Genomic DNA, 18,086 nt, shown 5'->3' on the forward strand with positions numbered 1-18,086 from the left:
CTCTTCTATTCCTTGTTTATCAACGTTGTTTCTTGACCTCACTGCTCCATCCTGCCCCAGGCAACAATGATACCACTTGTTACGCTATACAGGGAATCTAGACCTTTTTCCACCGGCAAAGCCAGGTAAAACATGTAATGATACAGTAACACCGCCTCGACGTCACCCAATGCTTCGCTCATTCACCCCTCACTTCCAGCTTCATCTCTTACTACTATCTGACTGATGAAAAGACAGCACGCGCACGCCCAAGGCCATGGAGTCTGCTCCGCTCACTTTGGTAGGTTATCTCATTCTCAGCCCTGACCCAAACGGCCAGCGCACTCTGACAGCTCCATCAGGCCCACACCCACGCGCGGAACGCAGTCCTTGAAACCCGCAAATCTAACCCTGTAGCCGCGAGTGAAGAGCACGACTTGGCTGCTGGTGAGTTTGCAACCGTCGCGCAAAGCAGTAGGGATCGTGAGGTATTCCTGCTCTCGTTTTGTTTGTCCTATATCTGACCTCACGAAATGCTAACTGTATGTTGGTAGGCCCTACGAACGCTACATCTCCTCGAACAACACCATAAAAGACTCGCTCATATCCTTCGCTTTCAACATGAGAACCCATCCTCTGCGGCTGAGTCGTCTAAGACGGATAGCCAACAACCGCCCAAGTTGATCGGTAACCCTCGATTGCCCAAGAGAGAAACGTCCTCGATTGCGAGCAACCTCGCCTCTGCGCGAGGAATACCAGCTCAGCCCCGTCGTGCATCTCCCGCATCACCTACCCTATCTTCCCAGCAGGCAGGGGCGAAAATGACAGACGCCCCCGCAAAGATAAGAACTGGCGAGTCGAGCTTAAGAGGAACCCAGGCCGAGCAGAGAAATCGTGTCAACCGTATCTCAAGCCAGAGACAGCCGTGGTCTCCGCCAGTTGGAAGTCCTACCGATATCACCTCCCAGCAATTCGTACCCGCAGAGGCAAATGACGCGCAGCAGTCGCCCCGGCAATCTGCAACAGAGGAACCCTTTCAACGATTTTACTCGACATTTGAGGGCCTCATTGGCAAAATCTCAGCACCGTTGGCATTTGCAGGCCTACCGCTTGGATCAGACGGCGCCAGCGATGCGGCTGCGACTCGCAAATCATCCGCAGATACAAGGCTAGATAGACGGAGCGCCGTGCCGGACCGCTCCGGTTCTTCCGCTGAGCCGGACATTAGCCGAATCTTCTCCCGTGCTGCGCTGAAAGCCATCCGCGAAACGAACGGTGGAAGCGGAATGGGAACCGGAAATGCAGCAGAGTCATTCTACGTCGTACCAACAACCGGTGGTACCGTGTCTTATGCGGGCATCCTAACCAGGGCAGAAAAGGAGGCTCGTCGAAACAGCGTTGACGAAGCGGAGGACGACTTTGTTGACGCCCGAGAAACACCCTCTTCCCCAGAAATGCTCCAGACGGGCAAAGGCAAGGCAAATCGCGGAAACAACAAACTCACAAGCCTCCAACCCGCCAAAACCATGGAAGAGCTCCAAATGGAGAATCAAGCACTGAAACATCTCTCCGATACCTTGTCCAAGCGGTTACACATGTGGGAGGTAAACGCGCAATCATCCTCCATGGCCCTTCGACAATCCTTGAAGGCAATGCAACAGAACGTTCCGTCACCAGAACATGGTCTTCAGTCTGGTTCTGCAATTCCATCGCCTACAGGGATCATCACCCCGGCAGCAGCCAATACAGAACACGACCAGCGCATAAAGGAGCTGGAGGAAATAATCCGGTGCAGCGAGAAGGAGCGCGAGCAAGCAGAGAGGGAGAATGAAAAGCTTCATAACGCTCTCGGCCGGTACCGAGACCGCTGGGAGAAGCTCAAAGAGGGGGCAAAAAACAGACGTGCCGAGACTGGCGCGAGGGCCAGCGGTGCAGGCACTGCTCCATCGAATGCAGATACGGACGTCAAAAAGGGCGAAGGAATGCAAGACAGTGACAACTGAGGCTGATGATCAGGCCGAGGGGTAATCGTTTTTCATGGTGGCTTTAATATTACTAAACTGCCTGTCCTAAACATAACGAATGACATGATTAATGATCACGATCAATTACTCTACCACTTTCACGTTGTCCATATCATTCAGAAACCCCTAGGTAGTGCCCTCCATCATTCAAAGTAATCACTGCACCCAAAACGTCGCATTCCCCCTCGCCTCCTTCGAATCTCCACCCACAAGAACCGTAAACGCCCCCTTCTCAACAACATACTCCATCCGCCCATTCCAAAGCCCCAAATCCTCCACAGCCAAATCAACTTCGACCCTAACCGTCTCCCCCTTCGGCACAGACACCTTCTCAAACCCCTTCAGCAGCTTATTCGGCACTACAACAGAACTTATCTCGTCAATCACATAAACCTGCACGACTTCGTCGGCATCTTGAGTGGTGTCTGTGTTCGTGATGTCGACTGATACAGTCACTGTATCCGTCGCTGAGACATTCGTTGCAGACAGCGAAACGGGTCCGTACTCAAAGTCCACATAGCTAAGCCCGTACCCGAAGGGGTAGAGCGGCTCGGGCGAGCCAAAGACATACTGGTGTCCGAAGACAAGCGTGCCGTTCTCGGTTTCGTATCCTGAGTCCCCGATGTTGCGGCCGGAATTCAGGTAGTCGTAGTAGATTGGCAAATCGCCGACATAGCTGGGGAAACTAACAGACAACCTTCCTGAGGGAGAGTAATCGCCGAAGAGTACGTCGGCAAGGGCATTCCCGCCCTCCTCGGACGGGTAGAATTGCTGCACGAGCGCTGCGGCATCACTCGAGATCCAGGGTTCCGTTATGGGCTTTCCGGAGGAATAAACAACGACAGTCGGAACGCCCGTGTCGATAATAGCCCTAACAAGTGGACCCTGCGCACCGACGAGCGAAAGATCATTCACGTCGACGTGCTCACCCGTCGTTGCGTTTAGGCCCTGCCAGAGTTCCTGCTGGTCGCGGGACCAGGTGCCCACGATTACGATTGCGACGTCCGATGCCTCGGCGGCGGAGATGGCTTCGTCGAAGCCTGACTGGTCGTTGCTCCATCGTTCGCAGCCAGCCGCGTAGTTTATTGTTGCGGAGTCCCCGACGGCAGCTGTTATCCCGTCTAGGGGGGTCACGCCGCGGTATTGGCTGCGGTACACGACGTAGTCGCCGTACTGAGCTCATCAGCTAGGGTTCATTGGTGGATTGAAGAAGGGAAAAATTAGCATACGTTCATAAACCCATCCGCCATCGGCCCAATAACAGCAATTCTCCCCTCCTTCTTGAGCGGGAGGACACTATCATGGTTCTCTAGGAGGACGATAGACTCCTTGTCCAGTTCCCGTGCGAGGTCCACGGCTTCGTCGGTGTGAATGAGGTTATCCCATTCTTCTTCCGGCGCAGCAGGGTACGGGTTCTCGAAGAGTCCCAGGGCGAACTTTGAGCGCAGGACGCGGCGCACGGCAGTATCAACTATTTCGATGTCCAATTCGCCGGATTCGATGAGTTGGGGAATTGTGCGGAAGTTGCTGCGTATTATATTATCAGTATCATTGTGGTTATTTGGATGTTTACTTGGGAGGTATGTAAGATAAATAGGTATGGAGGACTCACAACGAACCGCCGCCCATCTCAACATCGTTACCCGCTGGTAGGGCCTGGAGTGTTACGGCCTCAGAATCGATAGGGTCGCTCGCGCAGACGTGGAAGTTGTTGCAGAGTCGATCTGTTGCGCCGGCGTCGCTGATGACGAAGTATTCGTAGCCCCATTCTTCGCGGAGGATCTCGGTCAGGAGGTGGTAATCTGCTACGGCGGGGATCCCATCATATCTTTGCAGGGCGATGTCAGATGTAAGTACTGAGTTGAGTTGACGAAGGGAAGGGCTCACGAGTGGTAAGCGCTCATGACGCTCAATGCGCCAGCGTCGATGATAGCTCGTTTGAATGGTGGTAGCCAGCTGGTTCCGTGTCAATTCTGTTTTCTTATTCTTCGTTATGTTGACGGGAATGACAACATACGTAGTTCGCAGGTATCTCTCTCCACCGTGAACTGGAGCAGTGTTGATACCCTGTTCAGGCTGGCTGAATCCAGCGTAGTGCTTCACCTGCGCTGAGACATTGTGGCTCTGCAATCCCTTGACATATTGGTATCCGATTTCGCCGGCAAGGTAGGGATCCTCTCCGAACGTTTCTTCGACCTAGGGTAGAGTCCATCAGTATTTCGGTAGCCACGGGATTATCTAGGGTGTTCTCATACACGACCGAAACGCAGCTCACGAGCGAGGTCGACAACCGGTGCAAATAGCTGGTTCACGCCCAATGCCAGAGCCTCTTGGCTGATCAATCGTCCCATCTTGTAGATCAACTACTATTGTTAGATCCCGGTAAGGCGAGCAGAGAGGCTGTTCTATGGGCACCCTACCTCCCTATTGAACGAGCATCCGTACCCAATAGGCGAGTTGTATATTGTCGCATTGCCGATCAGAAAACCGTGGATGGCTGCAGTGAAATACAAAATTCATGAGCAAAGCATGTCCTCATTACGGCGTCAAGAAAAGACAGGATACACTAACCTTCAGTCTGAACAAACGCAGGTATACCCAGCGTCGTATTCTCAAGGAGGTAATCCTGACCCCGTTTGACATTCGTTGCGATCCATTCCCACGAGACAGGGTACCCGACTACCATCAGTGAAAGGTCAAGCAATCAGCACCTTGCAACCAGTTTGATTCCTAGAATAAATTCTCATACCATAGAACATCCCCGCCTTCTCTCTCATATTCTCCTCCAACCCGGTAAAATTAAATTCCCCGGTGTCGGCATCGGCCCAGTTGGTTATGTCGCCTATACCCACGAATGTCAACGCGGCCTCGGCTATGGAATAGTAACGGTCCAGGCCAGATCAGAGAAGAAGTACCTTGAATCAATTGACCCATCTTATCCTCAATTGTCATCCGGCCCAGGAGATCGGAAACCCTGTCGTCAATTGAAGCATCTGGATCTTTGTAGAGCGGCGTGTCCGACTCCGAGGAGTCTGTGCCTTGCGCCGCGGTGGTTGTTAGGCCAGCATAGAGCTGGAGGAGCAGAAGCCCCTTTGAAAGGATATTCGGTAACATTATTACTGTTCTGTGGAGTTCAGAAGACAGCTATTGATTGTCTACTTGACCTGCTCGTCCTGGGAGAGCAACTGTTGCGTTTGGCGGAGAGGACCTCAGAGCTCGAGCTCGCGACGGGGCCCCGCGCTGGTTTTATTTTCCAGCCTTAGGTGCTGCTAAGCAAAGAATTGAATTCCCTAGGCCGAGCTAGATGAAGTAATTAGCAAGAATGCAGGGAACCAGGGAAGAAATTAAGTGAGGACTAACCTCATGACATTGGGCGAGCGTCACGGCAATTGCTCGTCATGAGAGTGGCGAGAGGCCAAGGCCAGCGAGCACCGACCCAAGCATGTCGGAGATGAGCCCGGGTCTGTAATAGTATATGGGCCGGAGAGTCCAGAAAGAAATCAGTCAATAAGAGGAGGTGGGCAGATGAGGAGAACCCCGGCGGAGGGAAGAGGTGAGTGCCGGCTAAATGCGCTGCGGAGATGAAGAGGAGATGAAGAGGGGTCACTGGTACTTGGTAACTTGGTAATCTGGGGATGCAGCGCCAGCTAGAACAGTAAAAGACCGAATGGCGTAAAGATCTCCCGGGTGTAGACTGACTCGAGCTGCTGCAAGGTGCAGCAGGGTGTCTTTTTCCACCTATCGAATCCACACGGTAGAAATTGGTCTTCCCTGCAACCAACGTACCACACAGGTACTACAACTGCCCCAAGAGAGGGGGGAATTTCCACAAGATGAAGGAAAGAAGTTGAAAGTGAATGTCTCTAATTACAAGTAAAGTATTGGCTGTGAATATGGTATTGACAATGGTATCAAGCAGACGCCATGAGTTGGGATATACCAACAACGTTGAGAAGCAACAATATGTACCGGAAACATTGAATACAAACATGTATGCGCGAGGCATGCTAACACATGCTCAGGCATTCGCACCTCATGACGCCAGGTGGTCATCTTGGTTTGAAGGACCCTCACCAGTCTGGCCCTCGTCCGGTCCTTTCTGGGCGTCTTTGCGTTTCTGCAAGACGCCTCCTAGCCAAGGCACAGTCTTGCCCCACGAATCACTTAGACTGCGCAGACGAGATATCGTCGTCAGATCGTCGGAATTGTTGCGCAGGACCTCTCCAGATTCAACACCGGGCGTGAGCTGCCCTACACTCACAGGTGCGGTGGCAAGACCATCATCAGGGTCTGCCGGAGCGGTAACAGTCGAGGCACGGGGATTCGCCCCCCAAAGAGCAGCATCTGGGTCCTGATTTATTTCTTCTCCCGCGGCATCTGAGTCACGCAAGATGTTGTCCAGTACCGATGTACTAGGATGCTTCTTCCGGGTTCGTGGTCTAGGCGTTCTTCGTTCTTTCGCCGGACTCATTTCACCGCGGCGGATTGAATCGGCAACGACAGCGCTGAATCCTCCAGACAGTGTTGAGAATAAGGGACCGGGCGAAAAGTGAGCAGATATAGAATTTCGCGCTTTGCGGGGCGGTGTTTGAGGAACAGTGTTGGTCCGGCCATTGTCCTTTGCGCCATCTGCCGCACCAGAGCCGTCGGCATCTGGGGCAGGAGGGAAGCGAAGGAGGACAGTAGAGCTGGCTGCTTTTTGCGAGGGCTCTTCCGGAGGAGTCATTGGTCGCTCGGCCTGGGGTTCATATGTTGTTCGTTCCAGAGACTCGGCCCATGGGTTTCTGAGCAGTGACAAAGGCTGTGATGAATGTGATGATCCCGGTGAAGGCTCCGCCAGAGAGTCGGCAGCTACAGATCCAATGGGTGAGGGAGACGTGGCAGATAAAGCTGCCTTAGGAGTATTACGGCTCTCGTCAAGGTCTTCAAGTCCCTGGCTGAGTAGCGAGCCTTGAGGGGATTGAAGACCTCCGTCAAGAAGATCAGGGCTTTTCAGCCGTGGTTTGTTCTTCGTTTTAGCTGGAGGTGGAGGAGACAAGTCGACTCGATCCTGATAACGCTCTCCCGGTAAAAGCCCAATAGCTTCTTCGTCTGTCGAGTACGAAGACTCATCGTCGGCGCGTACGCGTCCACTCGTGATAAAATACACTCCCAGGAAGGTAAGGAGACAGCCGCCCACGAACTTTCCCGCGCGGCTGGCCGTGTAGGCCTCGAAATCACGGTACAATATCGCGCTACCAATAATAACGGAGAGTGTGAAAAGGACGAACTGAGTCGGAATCACTTGCGTAGAGTCAAACCGCTGCAAGGCTCTGTTGATATACCGAATCTGCATCAGAGCACTGAAGACGAGGATAAAGACCAATAAATAGGTGATTGGAAACGTGATAATGTGCCATAACGTGAATGAAAGCAGCGACGAGACACCTTTCGTCGAAAGAGCGGTATATCCACCTGTTTTCGGTTAGCAATCATCGCGCAAAAATGTATTGCTGGAGCAGACATACCGAACAAGCCAACTAAGCCAACGTCAATCAGAATCGTCTGTGAGCCGTACTTGCTGCTCGCCCACATGAGAGCAACGATAAGTCCAGCAGTGAGACCCAAATAGAGTTCGAATTCCCAGCGCGTAATCATCACCCAGATATCATGAGGCCCAATCTTCTCTTCAGAGGACTTCGCACTGAGAACGACCACCACGGCACCCGCAATAGCAATAAGAACCCCCCAAAAGTCTCTCTTCCGGAATTTCTCCTTGAGCATAAACGGCGCAATCACACAGTTCGATATCAAAGCCACAACACCCAGCGGGGAAACAATTGACGCCGGAGCGAAGCCGTACGCCATGAAGTTCCCCGTTTCACCAAGCGTCATGAGTATGATCCCGGCCCACCAATATGGAGAACGAAGGTACGATTTGCGCCGCCCTTGCGGTGAGCCATTTTCAGGCTGTACAGTCCGGCCTGATACCGTTGAATCCTGCAGCCGGTCTTCCCGATCCTGGTCCTGACTCTGCTCCGACTCGTTGTCTCCGTACCGCCCGGACTGCGCTGACGGTTCATCCTGGTATGGTTCCACCGGGTCGTCGACGGTGCCGTACGAGCTCCCAGAGACATGTCGGCGATGACTCCGCTTCCAGTTCCCGTTCTGTGATTTCTCCTGTTCCCATTCCTTCTCTATCCGGATGTGGGCGTAGCGCTGGATATTCAAAGCCAACGAGATCAACACGTTTCCAGCTAGTGCGGTGATGATACCGATCAGCGACGACCACTCGTACTCTCCGCCTTTGTCACCGTGGTTGTGTCCAAGTTCCGATGCTATTGAGGGGAGAGGATGCAGCAATGGCGTGGGGCTCGAGGAGGGCGTCGATGTCGGTGTCGATGTCGGAATGACTGTCGTAGCGAAGGCAGCAAGCAGACCAGCTGCTAAAGGATACTCCTGCGTAGAGTCCATTGGGTTTAAAATGCCGATTAAATGAGTCGGGAGTTAGTTAGGAAAAAATGGAATGAAAGCGCAACAGCTCAGAAATCCGCCACCGCCGAATAAACAAGGCGCAGATTGCGAATGCCAACGAAAAATAAGGTTCTAAGCCCGCAGTGTACTCAGGATGTGAACGAGTTCAAAGAGGGTAATCATGCTGAAGAGGGAGAGAACTTCATCGTATCGAGCGCCCCTGAAGTTATTGAAACCGGATCCTAGTGTATCGCGTTGAAAGGATAATCTCACAGCAGGAATTTGGTGAAATAGAAAAAATTCCGCGGGATACCGAGCGAGGCTGGAGTGTTGTAGAGGGAGGCTGAGGAGGGAGGTTGGAGGAGAGGTTGTCGGTCGACGGTCGCAGGTGCGGAGCGCCGGTTAAGCTTGGAGACTAGACGCGACCATCGTATATAGAGCTGCGGAGAATATCCAAAAGCAGAACACAACTGGGAATCTTGGACGCCGGGGGATCATCATCGGTTATCGAGATGCTGTCGGTCAGCAGCTTTGCCATTGGATCAGTTTAGGTCCCATCCAGTTCAGCAGGCTGCAGTCCGTGCCGCATTCGACGTCATCAAGCATAGTCCGCCTCCCTTGCGTCGTACAGCTAGTTACCTGTTTATCTATAGTGGAAGCCTACTATTTAATTCCAACATTTGTTCCCATTGACGCTGCTGAAGTTGATTATCATGCAGTAGAGTTCGTATAGTACAATTCCGCCATAATCTATCTGGATTTCTGTCAATACAAAACTACCGACGTGCCTTCTTCCTATCCGGCTCCGGCTCCTCATCATCGCTTAAATCACGATAGATCGTCGTAGGCTGCGTCTCCTTCCAAGCCTTCGTAAAGATCGGATCTTTCTCGGCCTTCTCAGCATATTTCAACAATGCCTCTCTCGGATCCTCATCACGCATAGAGCTAAGCGGGATATTCTCCCGAATATGTCGTTCATCTGGCTGCGACTTGGCGAACGGCGTCTGCACGGGTAAGTGAGGTCGCCGCGGGTCCCTTGAGCGCCCTGATGCCGTGAGACCGATTGTAGGATGCCGTGCGGACCATGTCGCGGAGCTGTAATGGGGAACGCCGTTCGAGCCGACCACCACTGAGTCGCCCGAGATGCCTTGGGCGAGGTTCATGGTGCGGGTTGGGTCGTCGTCGATATGGCGGCGCTTCGGCGCCTTGGACATGACCAGGGCAGCGCCTTTGGTTGAGATGTTGGGGTTATACAGGACGTGGGTTTCGGCATTTGCGGAGCCGGTGAGAATTTGATTGAGCTTCTCGTGCCATTGTACTGTGATTAATGGTGAGCCTGGGGTAACTGGCGTGACCAGCTCGGGCTTCAATGTGGCCGGGTTCAAAATGTGTAGGTGGCCCGTTTCTGAGCCAGTTACGACATTCGCCGAGGTCGGTGAGAAGATGATGTTCGAGGTCGGGTATTTAGACGAGCTGGACGGATGCGCGACTGTTGTAATGGGCTGTTTGAACTTCCTTGTATCCCACAACTTGATGGTATCGTCTCCGCCCTTGGTGATGACAAGCCTCCCATCAGAACTAACATCAATTCCACTGGTCCAGGTATCTCGTGTATGCGCATCCCTAACCTCAGCGCTAGGTCGTGTATAAGGCCCGTTCCCACTCCACATCATCAAGCTCCCATCAAGCGCAGCAGCAACAAGGACATCTGCGCCGCCCTGCTTCGGGGATCCCCAAGCGACTGCAGTCATTTTGCTCCGACCAGCGGATCCAGCAGCCCTTGACTTGTGCATGATGACGTCCTTCTGTGATCTCCCAATATTCGCATCCCATATCCGCACTGTACTATCCGTTCCCGCGGTCGCGCACAGGTTCTCGTCAGTTGGGGACCACACACCGCTCGTTACTTCCGATATGTGGCCCTTGGTGTTGTGCATATCCCGTAAATACATGTCACCCTTCACGAACTCTGTGATGGTCTCGCCATCGCGGCTAAGTATCCTGGGCTGCGGTGTCGCTGACACAACTAGGACATATGCTGGAGAGATAGGGTTGAACGCCGCATAGTGCACCGCATGCGTTTCCTGCGCCGCAGACGTTTTCTTCGCGGAGGGATCGACGGACTTGAACGAGCGGATGGTTGAAGGTGTCATCGAGGCAAAATCATGGAGTTTGAGCGAGCAATCGGTAGAGCCGGATATGAGTCGCGATCCTGAAGGGTCAACGGTAATGGTAGTGACCGCGCGCTCATGCGTCTTCATAACGAGCTCGTGCGAAACGGGGAACTCGTCCTCGTCGTCATCGTCATCCGAGTCGGAGGCATCTGAGTCGTTTGAATCATCACCATTCTGTTCGCCGGATTCCGCAGGACCGATATCATCATTGTCGTCGCTTTCGGCTTTGACGGCGGCTTCAGACTTTGTCTTTGTCTTGTCGTCATTGCTGTCCGGTCCGGTGGCGCGTTTGCTCTGGTCGATTTGAGCACTGACGTCTGCTTTTTTCTCCTGCTTTCCGAAGCTCGTAGGGAAGAACTGCTTGAAAGCCTCCTCGTCGAAGCCTTCCATGGCTGCTGGATGTAAATGTGCCGTTTCTGATCGGGTTGTCGCGAGAACAGTCAGAGAGATCAACCTGCCATGGTCGTTTTAGATGGATGTTTGCACTGTTTGCCACCTTATCTTATCGACCCTCGGCTTCTTGCAGTGAGGCTGTCCGAGAGGCTGCTCACCGTTTTATTATAGAATCTAAAAAGTTTCTCGGTTTCAATTTACGGGAGGAAGGATGTTGAGATCTCGTACTGATACATAGTTACGCCGTCTAGCTTTGACCGAGGAAGTTAGGCCATACTAATCCGACATCGCCCTTCGCCAGCAATATATATTTTAACTCGGCTGTCTTCTCGCGCCTGTCTACCATTTCTATGCCTACGTTTAGTCCGAAGATTCAAAGTTTTACGTCTAGAAGAGCCTTGAAATGGAAGATGGCATGATAGATGGTTAAGTATGTTAGGTTAGAATACACAGGTTCTAGTGCACGGTGATAGCGCTGATAAAATGCGACACACCAGGGCCATGTGCATCTACAAGTACAATCCCTCCACAGGACCGCCATCCTGCTTCGTCTTCATGATACGTTCGCGAGCGGCGCGGAAGTCGTCCATCTGCACTCTCATGCGGCGTTCTCTGAGGGCCATCAGACCGGCTTCCGTGCAGATGGCGCGGATATCGGCACCAGAGAGGTCGTCCTTCTGGTTGATAAACTCATCGAGGTCGACATCGTCTCCGAGGGACATCTTTGAGGTGTGGAGCGTGAAGATCTTCTTCTTGGTGTTTTCTGCGTTTTGTTAGCATCGTAACTATATCTATCCAATAAGGGAGACTCACGATCGGGATTCTCGAACAAGATCTTGCGGTCGATACGTCCAGGACGAATCAAAGCAGGGTCAAGTGTCTCGATCTTGTTTGTGGCCATGACGACCTTAACATCTCCGCGGTCGTCGAATCCATCAAGTTGGTTCAGAAGTTCAAGCATTGTTCGCTGAATTTCACGTTCACCACCGGAAGTCGAGTCATAACGCTTCGTACCGATGGCATCAATTTCATCAATGAAGACAATGGACGGCGCATGTTCAGCCGCAACCTGGAAGATCTGGCGCACCAAACGGGGACCGTCTCCGAGGTACTTTTGAATCAACTCACTTCCAACGATACGCAAGAAAGTAGCGCTGGTTTGGTTGGCAACCGCCTTTGCAAGGAGTGTTTTACCGGTACCAGGCGCACCGTAGAGGATAACACCCTTGGGCGGCTTGATACCCATTTCCTCGTACAGCTCGGGGTGAAGCAACGGCAACTCGACAGACTCTCGTACTTCCTGAATCTGAGATTCCAGACCACCAATGTCAGCATAAGATTCGGTAGGTGCCTTATCGAGCTTCATCACCGAAACCAGCGGATCTGATTCCTCCGTCAGCACACCAACAACCGAGACTGTCTTGTGGTGCAGAAGAATGCTGGCACCGGGCTCAAGGAGATCCTTGTCGACAAATGACATGATAGACACGTAGTACTCGGGGCCGGTAGCGCTCGAGACAATGGCGTGGTCGTCATCAATCAACTCCTCCAGGTTACCAACGCCCATGGGGCTTCCTCTCATGTCATCAACCCGGCTGCGCTCATCCGCATTGCGGTCGGCGATATCAACGTCTCCTGCGCTAGCGGCGCCCTGTGAAACTGTTGCTTTGGCTTTCCGCAGCCGTTCCATATTCTCCACGTACTCTTCCTCTAGCAGTAGGTGATCGTGGACGCGCTGCATTCGAAGATATCGTAGTTTACATCGTGCCGTAGGGTAAATGTCTGGTAGTTTTGATGCAGTGCTGGGTCCAGCGGCCTTGCGCTTCTTGCGTCCGATGCGAGTGGTAGGTGGTGGTGGTGGCTCGTACTTAGGCTTGTCCTTCTACAAGGAAACTATTAGCAACCGCGACTAGATTCATCGCGCATGACACAAAGACTTACCTTTCTGTCCTTGGCATCCTTGTCGTCGCCGCCGGGGCCTCCCCCGATGTTGGACTGCTGGTTACCCTATACGTAACAGGCTTGTCAGATGAGAGTAACGTGAAGAATAGCGACGAAACTAACCATAGCCCGGTGTAAATGGAAGCGGAGTCAGAGAATCTATAGAGAGAGAAGATAGATGCAGCAAGATAGACTGTTCATGAAAAGAGATGGGAAATGAAAGGAGGATGACAGAGAGCTTGGATAGCAGCTTGAGGACGGGCAGGTTGGAGCTGTTGCTGTTGCTGTTGTCGCCTTCGCCAGGGCTTGGCATTGATTATGTCATGTAATCTCACGTGATAGTGACTGCTATGTTTACGAAGGGACGATGACGAGTGCCTTTGGAAACCAGTAGAATCCAGCGGTTTGCAGCTGAAGTGAGGCATTCTTAAAATGAGGCGTAGGATTCAGTGCTAGGTGGAGAGGGAATATTGGGTGGCTGAGGCAGATCCCGCCGTCGAGTCGCTGGCTTAGCAAGAGCGATGTGATATTGTTCGCCCTCTTAAATAGTCCGAGTCCATCTGGATGGTGTAGTGCTGCGCAGCGGCGATGGTCTGCTCGCAAAAGAAAGCAATAAAGCTTCGGTGACCTGACCTTCATCTGCCCCATCCTGGTTCTGCTTCTGCCTCCATCTCGTTCCGCATCATTATTTCCACCTAATCAACTCGTCCAGACAAGCGGATAGTTTCTGAGATCCTACTGGCCTGCCTAGACTAGGTTCCTGCCATCTCCATCCGCGGCCCCTCCAGCTTCCCCTCCAAAGCCTGCTTGAGGCTCTTTCGCAACCCAAAGCGCTTCCACTCGTAGTCATATCTCCATTCTCCAGCGCATATATTTACACGTCATCCCCGTGACTCGTTTCTTCTCTGAGTTGGTCCTCCCTCTCATCCTTCTTCTGCCCCTCTAAATGTGAGGTTTTCCGAAGTTTCCTCGAGGCTGACCCAAGCGCACCCCGCTACCAGTTCGCAAATTTCACAGTTCTATCTGTCGCATATATTCCTGAAACTCGTGCTTTATTGATACCCATGGCGTCCAACCGAACCCGACGCATCGCGAAGGAAATCGCCGACATTCGTGCGGACACCCACTCCCAGATCACGGCAGAGCCGATAGGAGATGACGACGATGTCACACATCTCCAGGGTGCATTTCCAGGCCCTCCTGGTACGCCTTATGAGGGAGGCACATACTACGTCGACATCAATATACCAACGGAATATCCTTTTCGACCGCCAGTGATAAAGTTCATTACGAAGGTCTGGCATCCGAACGTTAGCAGTCAAACAGTTGGTTTACCTCCAAGTATCTTTGATACCCCATCCTAACTTTGCTGCTCCAGGGTGCTATTTGTCTTGATACTCTATCATCCGCCTGGTCGCCGATCCTTACCATCAAAGCGGCCCTCCTCTCGCTCCAGTCCCTCCTTAGCACGCCAGAGCCCAAGGACCCCCAAGACGCCGAGGTTGCCACTATGCTGCTCCATAACCCCAAAGAGTTCAACCGCGTGGCACGAGAATGGGCTACAAAACATGCGGGAGCCCCTAGACAAGCTGGTGGGGAGGGTAGCGGTGGTGCGACAAGCGAATCCTTGCGGGAGCTGGAGAGGAAAGAGCGTGAGTCCCGAGAGAAGGAGGATTTGTCCAAGTAAGTGTGACTCTGGGTAGTCTTATTATGAGGTTCTTCGCTTACATATCTCATTAGATACGACGGGTACAACAAACAACTCATTGATCGGTTTGTCCACATGGGCTTCGACGTGGACCAGGTTGTGTCGGCCTTCAATTTCTACGGGATCGACAGGAACGGCGGCGAGGACTATGAACTGGAAGAAGCTTACATGGGCGATGTGACTGCTCGTCTCCTCGGTGAGCCGTAAAGCCTGGGCATATTTAGCGGGAAATCTTTCTACGGATTAGGGTCTAATTTATGAGCACGGTGCCTGGCGAAATGTGCTTCTACTATTTGTTTGCCTATCTGCCTTGGGAATCAACAAAAGATTATGTTGTCATGACTGCTCAACTGCTCAACTGCATACATTATTGACCTTGGATACGGAATGCCTTAGTTAGTTTGTGCCATCAAACATTCCGAGTCTGATACTATTCTGCCAATATAGTTCTAAATGCCCATATAAATACTTGTAGACTATCTACTGTACTGTAGTAGAGCGGGCTGCTGGCGGAATTACTGTATCGGGAAAGCTATCGATAAGCACGTGGATCCCTTACGTCGCGGACTTTGACGTTAACCTCTCTTTTGCTTCACAGAGGAACTACTCTCCGGTCATGGATAGATGACACTGCTCGAATAGCGTGGATATTCTTATACGAACATTGACACAAACCGCCTCTCTGTCGTTTCTACAGAACTCCTCTCCGACCAAAACCGACCCACCAATTTCAATTCCGATTCATCATGATCGAAGACGATTTCTACCGCACCTCATCACAGTTTCGCCTGTGGTCCTTCACGGAGGATTCTTTGCGAACCGTGCGACAAAACACAAATATCTTTGCAAGCGACCGGGTACGAGGCGCTCTGCGAAGGGCGCGCGAGGCACGACAGTCCGCCAACTCTTCGGCCGCAGGTACCCCCAATCCGAATGGCAGCGATGCAGACAGCAAAGCTGGGGAGGAGAAGGATCCTGAATGCTTGACACCGGAGGAGGAGCAGGACTTTGTGCGGTATTTTTGCGAGCAAATTATACAGCTCGGGGAGAGCTATAAGCCTCCGCTGCCGACGATAGTGAGGGTATGCAATGTTTCGAGCTCTTTGAAGATAGCAGCGCATCTTGCTGATGTTTCCTATCTTAACAGGCCACTGCGATCCAATATCTTCGCCGCTTCTACCTCACCAACTCACCCATGACCTACCACCCTAAAACCATCATGCCATGCGCCCTTTTCATCGCGACCAAGACCGACAACTATTACATGTCCCTTCGGCAGTTCGCCGACGGCGTCCCCGGTGACACTTCAGCAGAGGATATTATCACCCCCGAATTTCTCGTCATGCAAAGCCTCCGCTTTACCTTTGACGTCCGGCACCCCTTCCGCGGTCTAGAAGGCGGCATCATGGAACTCAACGCTATATCCCAAGGCCTAGGCCAACCAGCTCCGCACCTCCCACACCAAACAGCAGATTCCCTCCGGCGCAGTATCTCCTCTCTCCCCCCAGCGCCAAACAACCAGCCCTCATCCTCAATATCCGATCGCCTCGCCCGAGCCCACCACAACACCCGCGAAATCCTCAAATCCGCCGCCCAAATGACAGACGCTTACTTCCTCTACACCCCATCCCAGATCTGGCTCGCCGCCCTCCTAATCGCCGACCAGCCCCTCGCGGAATTTTACCTAGACACTAAACTCCCCCCTCCTCCCCCGAGTGACACAACGCACCCGCTCTCACACCTCCGCACGAAACTCATCCAAACCCTCACGTCCTGCTCCGCCCACCTAAACTCGTATAAACCACTGGGCTCAAACCCAGACCAGAAAAAGGCTATGCGCCGCATTGCAAAGAAGTTGTACCACTGCCAGAACCCCGAGAAAGCGAACCTTGCAGGCCAGAAGCGCATCCCTGCAGCTGCGGCTGCGGCCGCGGCAGCCGCGGGCGCATCTGCACCTGGGAGCGAGACCGCGACCCCAGATAGTGAGATGGAGCGGCTGGCAAAGAAGCGCAAACTTGAGAATGAAAAGAAGCAAGATATCTTCGGGGGAGAACTGGTTCTGGAGAGGACGAAGGAAAGGCAGGGGTAGTAGTGCTTGGAAGATGAATGAAAACTTTTGAATGTATATTATTACAGTATCATCGGAGAACCACGGCGTCCTGGTTTGAACCGAGCACCTGCAGTTTCTACTTGCGATACTAAAACCAGCTTATCATCCCGGCCCGACCCTTTGCTCGCAGCGCCAACCACCATCCGGCTTCTGTATTCGGTCTCTCGTGGCCTGGATAATCTTGATCACGTATCCTTTGTTATATTTCGTGTATTGCCTCTTCCTTGCTATCATCGCTAATGTCATTTAAGCCCAGAGCAACTCCTTTAACACAGCCTCAGTCCTCGAAGTGGAATTGACATACAACAAGGCTGTGAGGGTGATTCGAGATGCGTATCCCTGCTCATCTCATCTAACTATACCCAAGGTAGAAAGTCTCCTGCTCGTCCAGATGATGGGTAATTTCCACAGTCTTCAGCCAAGCAGGGCGCAAGGCTACATACATGGCTCAGCAGGAACGGTTTTGACCGACTCAATCCCAAGGTTCTCAATTGCACCTCGCACTTCCAAGCACGTGCGTTTTTTGTTCGTTAGAAACTGGATTCCGACACTGTCCTGGATTTCGACGATAACTATCCTGTCCAAGTCAGGGTTGGCACCATACGTGTGCAATGGAAGTCGTGGGCGTCGTTGGTGCCATTCCCAATCTGCAGCATTCTACAAGGTACGAAGCCCTGGTTGATGAGTTGGAAAAAAATTGGGCTTATTGATTTTGACTACAAGTCTTCTCTGCGCTACTTTGGCTTTGGAAAGCTGCAGAAGAGCCAGAAAATGCGTCAGGAGATCCTTTGGTGGACGCCCGATGGTGTAAAGGAAAGGGACGTGACATCCAAGATTACCGTATTCATATTTTGAGGCTTTTGGTCCATTAGACATAATTTTCAGCGTCAGACTCCGTAGCTACATATATTACTGCTGGTGGCCCTGGCCGTAGGCTGGTTGCTAGTTGTATAAATGCTAGGTAAGAGCGCAAATGCTGCCAGAATCCGAGCTAAAAACTCGTTAACCATACTGCAAATAAATAAAAGGGCATAATATGATCATGTTATAGAGCTCTCTAGGAGAAATCTTCCTCTGGGCACAATTCTTGTCTAGGGATCGGAATCTCCTCTCTGTATTTGGTGAAGCTATACCTGGGGTGGAAGGGTGCCATCGACTGGCCTGGCCGGTATTGTTACAACATGTGGCAACCCTTCGCGATTGCAGATCTCACGGCTGGAGTGGTAGGCTTGAGAATTCAATTCAAGTTCATACCTGGTCTAGCTATGCAGGGCTTCGTAGAGAAGTGAGAACATGAGGCCGTT

General features: G+C 52.3%; 6 protein-coding genes across 6 annotated transcripts; 3 read left to right on the forward strand and 3 right to left on the reverse strand.

Annotated features, from left to right (window-relative positions):
* Window positions 1-36: 36 nt before the first annotated feature.
* Window positions 37-2,084, forward strand: BDV17DRAFT_272187 (uncharacterized protein). Its single transcript, XM_073758865.1, has 3 exons — window positions 37-280; window positions 342-467; window positions 534-2,084. Exons 1-3 carry the CDS (start codon window positions 257-259, stop codon window positions 1,980-1,982), a joined length of 1,599 nt encoding a protein of 532 aa, XP_073612242.1. The 5' UTR covers window positions 37-256; the 3' UTR covers window positions 1,983-2,084.
* BDV17DRAFT_184855 (putative beta-glucosidase) lies at window positions 2,080-5,606 on the reverse strand. Its single transcript, XM_073755007.1, has 11 exons — window positions 5,364-5,606; window positions 4,919-5,303; window positions 4,753-4,845; window positions 4,575-4,682; window positions 4,424-4,500; window positions 4,259-4,366; window positions 4,021-4,199; window positions 3,891-3,959; window positions 3,616-3,831; window positions 3,233-3,530; window positions 2,080-3,176 (listed from the first exon to the last, which is right to left on the reverse strand). The coding sequence occupies exons 2-11, from the start codon at window positions 5,115-5,117 to the stop codon at window positions 2,160-2,162; spliced, it is 2,364 nt and encodes a 787-aa protein (XP_073612243.1). The 5' UTR covers window positions 5,118-5,303; window positions 5,364-5,606; the 3' UTR covers window positions 2,080-2,159.
* Window positions 5,607-6,036: 430 nt separating this feature from the next.
* BDV17DRAFT_283965 (DUF803 domain membrane protein) lies at window positions 6,037-8,456 on the reverse strand (the record flags this gene model as incomplete). The annotated part of the gene is made up of 2 exons (XM_073760453.1): window positions 6,037-7,457; window positions 7,511-8,456. 2 exons carry the CDS (start codon window positions 8,454-8,456, stop codon window positions 6,037-6,039), a joined length of 2,367 nt encoding a protein of 788 aa, XP_073612244.1.
* Window positions 8,457-9,232: 776 nt separating this feature from the next.
* On the reverse strand, window positions 9,233-13,389 carry BDV17DRAFT_283966 (26S protease regulatory subunit 4; the record flags this gene model as incomplete). Its single annotated transcript, XM_073760454.1, has 5 exons — window positions 9,233-11,084; window positions 11,537-11,786; window positions 11,837-12,905; window positions 12,965-13,030; window positions 13,300-13,389. The coding sequence occupies 5 exons, from the start codon at window positions 13,387-13,389 to the stop codon at window positions 9,233-9,235; spliced, it is 3,327 nt and encodes a 1,108-aa protein (XP_073612245.1).
* A 639-nt stretch (window positions 13,390-14,028) lies between these two features.
* BDV17DRAFT_294471 (E2 ubiquitin-conjugating protein UBC1) lies at window positions 14,029-14,879 on the forward strand (the record flags this gene model as incomplete). The annotated part of the gene is made up of 3 exons (XM_073762841.1): window positions 14,029-14,289; window positions 14,343-14,647; window positions 14,705-14,879. 3 exons carry the CDS (start codon window positions 14,029-14,031, stop codon window positions 14,877-14,879), a joined length of 741 nt encoding a protein of 246 aa, XP_073612246.1.
* Window positions 14,880-15,294: 415 nt separating this feature from the next.
* BDV17DRAFT_300308 (TFIIH complex kinase subunit CCL1) lies at window positions 15,295-16,761 on the forward strand (the record flags this gene model as incomplete). The annotated part of the gene is made up of 2 exons (XM_073764027.1): window positions 15,295-15,754; window positions 15,820-16,761. Exons 1-2 carry the CDS (start codon window positions 15,419-15,421, stop codon window positions 16,759-16,761), a joined length of 1,278 nt encoding a protein of 425 aa, XP_073612247.1. The 5' UTR covers window positions 15,295-15,418.
* Between the last annotated feature and the right edge of the window lie 1,325 nt (window positions 16,762-18,086).

Source organism: Aspergillus undulatus (genome assembly GCF_047715775.1).
Source record: "Aspergillus undulatus strain CBS 261.88 unplaced genomic scaffold BDV17scaffold_54, whole genome shotgun sequence".
Classification (NCBI taxonomy): Eukaryota; Fungi; Ascomycota; class Eurotiomycetes; order Eurotiales; family Aspergillaceae; genus Aspergillus; species Aspergillus undulatus.